Source organism: Gymnodraco acuticeps, unplaced genomic scaffold (genome assembly GCF_902827175.1).
Source record: "Gymnodraco acuticeps unplaced genomic scaffold, fGymAcu1.1, whole genome shotgun sequence".
In the NCBI taxonomy this organism is placed as follows: Eukaryota; Metazoa; Chordata; class Actinopteri; order Perciformes; family Bathydraconidae; genus Gymnodraco; species Gymnodraco acuticeps.
Genome location: NW_022990672.1, coordinates 93,784 through 99,783, shown reverse-complemented (window position 1 = coordinate 99,783; position 6,000 = coordinate 93,784). Strand labels below are relative to the sequence as shown.

General features: G+C 40.6%; 1 protein-coding gene across 1 annotated transcript in view; it reads right to left on the bottom strand.

The window, feature by feature from the left end:
* Positions 1-56: 56 nt before the first annotated feature.
* Positions 57-6,000, bottom strand: part of slc45a2 (solute carrier family 45 member 2) — a 57,925-nt gene continuing 51,981 nt past the window's right edge. The window contains 3 exon segments of the mRNA XM_034229680.1: positions 57-414; positions 417-492; positions 3,550-3,693. Coding sequence (XP_034085571.1) covers positions 362-414; positions 417-492; positions 3,550-3,693 — 273 coding nt within the window. The 3' untranslated portion in view covers positions 57-361.

Sequence of the window (6,000 nt, the reverse complement as noted above, 5' to 3'; positions counted from 1 at the left end):
AAAACAGGCTTGGGGGCTTAACAGGTTAAGTCAACAACATCTTATTTTGAGTCGTATCTCAAAAACACATATTTATTAGAAAATCCCCAACTAACATCAGAACACAGAACACTTTTGAGTATTTGCAGCATATTTTGTAACACAACATTTCCTGCTTCTACTAAAATATTTCAAAACTAGTTCTCCCAGCTAATTACGAGATCTGATTTATCTAAATATCCCTTCTTATTTCAAGTTCTCTTACCAAGCTAATGTTCACTTGTTCTATTGGCAGATTGTTTTCATTATCGTTTAACTTGTTTTGGAGCAGCATTTTTTCCAGTGTGTGTGAAATAAATAAACAATAATAACAATCTTTGGGTTACTTACAGGAGTAGAGAGCGGAGGAAATAGCGTTGATACAAAGACCCCAAAGCCCACTTCCACTCCTCGCTCATACCTACTGTAGGCCGTGGAGTTATGTTCTGCATACGGATTCCCCTTGTACACGATCTGCAAAACAAACAGAGAAACACATTAAAACACTGGAAAAAAGCTGCTCCAAAAACAAGTTAAAGAATAATGAAAACAAGCTGTTCTCTCTTGAATCAGTCCAAAGATCAGCCAATAGAACAAGTGGACATTAGCTTGGTGAGATCTCTTGAAATAAGAAGGGATATTCAGATCAATCAGATCTTGTAATCAGCTGGAATCATTTTGAACTATATTTGACCAGAATCAGGAAATGTTGTTACAATATAATCCGCAAATGCTCAAAAGTTTTCTGATGTTAGTTGGTGATTTTCTAATAAATATATACGTGTTTCATCTGAGATAAAACTCAAAATAAGGTTTTTGACTTAAAGGTCACCTATCATGCTATTTGTAGGCAACAGCACAGGTCTCAGATATATATAAAAAACATGTCTATGAAGTGTTTTTGCTCCAAACACCAAACAGTCATTCTAGCCATGCCTCATATCCCTCTATTTCACTTCCTGTTTCTAAAGTGCTGATTTGGGTATAAAGCTTTAAAGAGGAGGGGTCTGAGCTCATGCGGGACCCCGGCAGCTACTGTCTAAACTAAATGCTGCCGTGATGAAACGCCATATCATGGATTATCAAGGATTCTCTCTGAAACAGTCTGGAGCTCAAAGGCTTTCTCTCTTGCCGGTTATACCACAAGGTGAGTTCCTTTTCTACTTCCTGCTTCTTCACACACATGCTCTCCAGTACAGGTTAGCCTGAGTGTTAGCGATGCTAATGTAAACACCGACCATATTACGTCCAAAACAGTCGGGCATTGTTTCTGATAGCAACGTTCTGATTGGGGCCGTGGGTCCACATTTCAGATATTACGTCATATCGGACGCAAATCTGGATCAGCTCCGTTGTTCCCCGTTTTTAGAGATTTGGGTACGGAGGAAAGAGAGAGGGTTTTATTTCCTGACGCTGCGTGAGTTCCCCGACTCACCGGGGCACATGGTGATGGAGAGAAGACATCACAAAGTGCATTTTGAATGATAGGTCCCCTTTAACAAGATGATGCATTGTCTAAAACAAGAACCTATATCTCACTGCAGTGTCACTTCTGAAGTTAGTATGTCTTATATCAGGTGTAGAGAGACATATTCTGACTGGATATTAGACGAATATACTGGGCAAGATTTCGAGTTTTTGTGTGAAGATGAATATATTTGAATAGGGTAAAACAATAACGTATAGATATCATAATGAAACTTCCCCAGGTGGTTACAGGCATGAAGACAATACTTTTTTTGAAATGTGATTTTTTAAATATGCAAATTAAGCATTGTGTCTCATTTGCAAACATTTTGGCCACAGAAATGTGATTATTGGGTGAAAACCAGGTTCAAAACTATTTTTTCATTTTGCGACCTACTAGAGTCAAAGGCTTTTGCAAAGGGAATGTCGTTATATCATAAAATACTGCCATAAAAAGTTATTTTCTGCATGTTTTTAGTGTGTAAATGAGTGTGTGACAGAGTGCAAAACACTGCCGGTGATATAAGTAAGTGCTACTGAAGTGGAGATTTGTGCTTAGAGAAGAATCCATATCTTTCAAAACAGCCTTGAAAAATATGGATCGTGAAATGCATACACAGCTGAATTTATAGAGAAATCACAGATGCAAACGGACAAAAGTGGTTGAATAAATAAATTGTTCATGTTTTCTTTCCCCCAGTATGAACGAAAACGTTGTGTTATAGAAGCCTGAAATTGATCCGTGCATACAAGATAACCCCTGCAGTGCATGCTCCTAAAATACAGCTTCACTGATATTGATATCAGATGCCAGCTTCTTTGAACACACGCTTTTATTCCTTCCTTTCACACCCAGTAGGAGCTCACTGTTGTTCTCCTGATAACAAAGCCTGCAGTGTAACCGTGCTGAGAGGTAACATCCTGATCAGCATGCACACGGAGCTAAGTGTCAACAATCATTAACATATCAGTCAGCAGGAGAAGAGACACAGCAGGAGGTGACCACCCTCCAACACAAACAAAACGGAGATGAATATAAAACATATTGCAGCTTGCTTTTTCCGGTCCCTTTGATTTTTTAGTTTAGTGTTAAATATTAAGTTTACAATTATTAAGACTGGAAATCCTCACATTTGAAAAGCTTGAATTTGAGAGTATTTTGAGATGTTTTGCATGGCTTTAATTATTAAAGAGTCCTCTCCTGCTGATGTTCAGGTGTATATCAGTATGTAGTGTCTCTACTTTAAAGATCCTCTCCTGCTGATGTTCAGGTGTATATCAGTATGTAGTGTCTCTACTTTAAAGAGTCCTCTCCTGCTGATGTTCAGGTGTATATCAGTATGTAGTGTCTCTACTTTAAAGAGTCCTCTCCTGCTGATGTTCAGGTGTTATCAGTATGTAGTGTATCTACTTTAAAGAGTCCTCTCCTGCTGATGTTCAGGTGTATATCAGTATGTAGTGTCTCTACTTTAAAGAGTCCTCTCCTGCTGATGTTCAGGTGTATATCAGTATGTAGTGTACCTACTTTAAAGAGTTCTCTCCTGCTGATGTTCAGGTGTATATCAGTATGTAGTGTATCTACTTTAAAGAGTCCTCTCCTGCTGATGTTCAGGTGTATATCAGTATGTAGTGTCTCTACTTTAAAGAGTCCTCTCCTGCTGATGATCAGGTGTATATCAGTATGTGTCTCTACTTTAAAGAGTCCTCTCCTGCTGATGTTAAGGTGTATATCAGTATGTAGTGTCTCTACTTTAAAGAGTCCTCTCCTGCTGATGTTCAGGTGTATATCAGTATGTATTGTCTCTACTTTAAAGACTTGGGCTATAAAGGAACTACAGCACGGTCACATGACTTCACGTCTCCACCGCTAAGCTAAAGGCTCTAATGGGCGTGATGGCGTTTAGTCGTCTCATTTAGACACTTGTTAGCAACCGCAGTTTTTTTAATTCACCAGTGTTGTATTTACTGACATATTTTATGTTTTTTTTTAAATCTCTTCATTTGTGTTAACCACAGACCTTAATTCATTTGAACACCACACATAAAGGTTGCAAGAATAATTACCTGTCCCATGAAATCAGTGAAGAAGAGCATGTTGCAGAGGAAGGCGGTCCAGCCCAGCAGGTGGCTGACACACAGGTAGCGGTAATGACACGGCATGTTCATTAACGCTTTCATCATCGACCTGAATGTCATCCTCTTCTGGGCCTACACACCACACACACACACCACACACACACCACACACACAACACCCACACACCCACCACAACACACACACACACACCACACACACACACACACACACACACACACACACACACACACACACACACCCACACACACCCCACACACACACACACCACACACACCACACACACACACCACACACACCACAACACACACACACACACACAGATAATATGAATAATACAGAGCAGAGTTTCCTCATTACTCCTCTGATATTTCTTTTCTAAAAACCTCAGATGGTCAAAGGAAGCTAACTGGGCTCAATAGAGCAAAGGCAATTAGACGTTTTAAAGGTCACATGTCATGCCGTGTCATGGCCATTTCCACTGATCATAATTCCATTGTTGAGGTCTACTAGAATAGATTTACATTGTTCAATGTTCCAACTCACATTGGTTTCGCATACTGCAGTGCTTCTCAAAGTGTGGTCCGTGGACCACTGGTGGTCCGTGAGCGCCCCCTAGTGGTCCGTGAGTATATTGGTAGAATTTCACATTTGAAATAAATAAATGTATTTAAGTTTTTCGCACTCTCGCGGGAATATCTCCGCAATGGAACGAGCTTAAGTTTCACTTTCGATTGCATGATATAGCCCATATAAGCACCTTCATCACACATGTTGCCACTTGTTTGTACAATTTTCAGGCGATTTGTAAAAAACGATGTGTTTTTGGATATTTGTGGAGTTAGTCTGCGAGTGTTTTTTTATTGGTTAAGTGGTCCTTGGTATGAAAAGATTGACAAACACTGGCATACAGCATCTCTGTAAAGTATGTGTATTCAGCAGTATTCACTCTCTCCACTAAACGGCTCGTTGCAGCTCTTGCCCCCCCTCCTCCCTGTGAGCCCAGTGTGCTCCGATTGGTCGGGACCAGTCGGGACGTTGTGAATCTCTTCGGTTCGAAACATAATCTCAGCAAATCCGACGACTTCTCAGTTGCAGTGGGCGACATTATTGTCACAAGTAAGAAGGAAATGACATACCTAGGATCGATTCTTGAGGCAAACCTCCCCTGTGACAAAATGGCATCCAATGTAATAAAAAAAGTCAATCAAAGAACTAGATTCCTATACCGGATCTCCTCTCTGGTAAACAAAAACACCCTGAAAACTCTGGCAGGAGCACTCATTCAAGGGTACTATGACTATGCTTGCACGTCATGTACCATAGCACCTCCAAGGCGCTAAAAATAAAACTTCAAACATCGCAAAATAACTGGTCAGACTACTGCTTGACCTTTCATCTAGAACCCACCTCACCTCTGCCCACTTTGACAACCTAGGATGGCTTAGAGTAGACGACAGAGTACAGCTACTTGCAATGGGCCTGGTCTACAAGATCCACTACACCTCTATGGTACCCATGTACATGTCAAAATTATTCCCAAAGGTCAAGGAATACCATGATCATAACACCAGAGGGAGCTCCGCAAAATCATGTGAAACCCAGATTTGGCACAAAAAAGGGGGAATACACGTTTCGCAATTATGCCACATCAAGGTGGAACGCTCTTCCCACAACTGTGAAGGAAAGTAAAACTATACTTACCTTCAAAACCTCTCTTAAAGAGCACCTTCGGGGGAGAGCATTGCAAAACTGGCCCCGGTAATGGTACAAATCTCAACCTGTCGTTCAATGGACAGCTTCCCCCCCCCATCTATGTAAATACTCGCATTTTAGACTCTGTTACTAACTGTATATTTGTAGACTTGGTACGTCTTAAATGTCCGGTTAGGATGTATTAGAACTAGGGCTGTCAGTCGATTAAAATAGTTAATCGCGATTAATCGCAAATTAATCGCACATTTTTGATCTGTTCTAAATGTACCTTAGAGGAATATTTTTCAAGTTTTTAATACTCTTATCAACATATGAGTGGACAAATATGCTTTATGCTAATGTTTATTATCATTTGAACAATGACAAATATTCTCATGAATATTAAACACAACAACCTGGAACCTCTTTCATTCAATAATACAATACAAATGGTGTGTGTGTGTGTGTGTGTGTGTGTGTGGTGTGTGTGTGTGTATGTGTGTGTGTGTGAGAGAGATGGATCGTTGGAGCTATGTGCAACTCAAGGCATATGCTCGAACGGGAGCTACCTGGACGCTGCAATCATGTTGCGCGCACTATCCGTGCTGAGTGTGCTGACTTCTCGTACAATGTCCCACTGTCTGGCTTCCTGCATAAAGTCAAGTGCTCGGCGCAGTTGGCGAAATGTCGCTCCTCTGTTTTCATTTAAACAGCTCCTTCTATCCA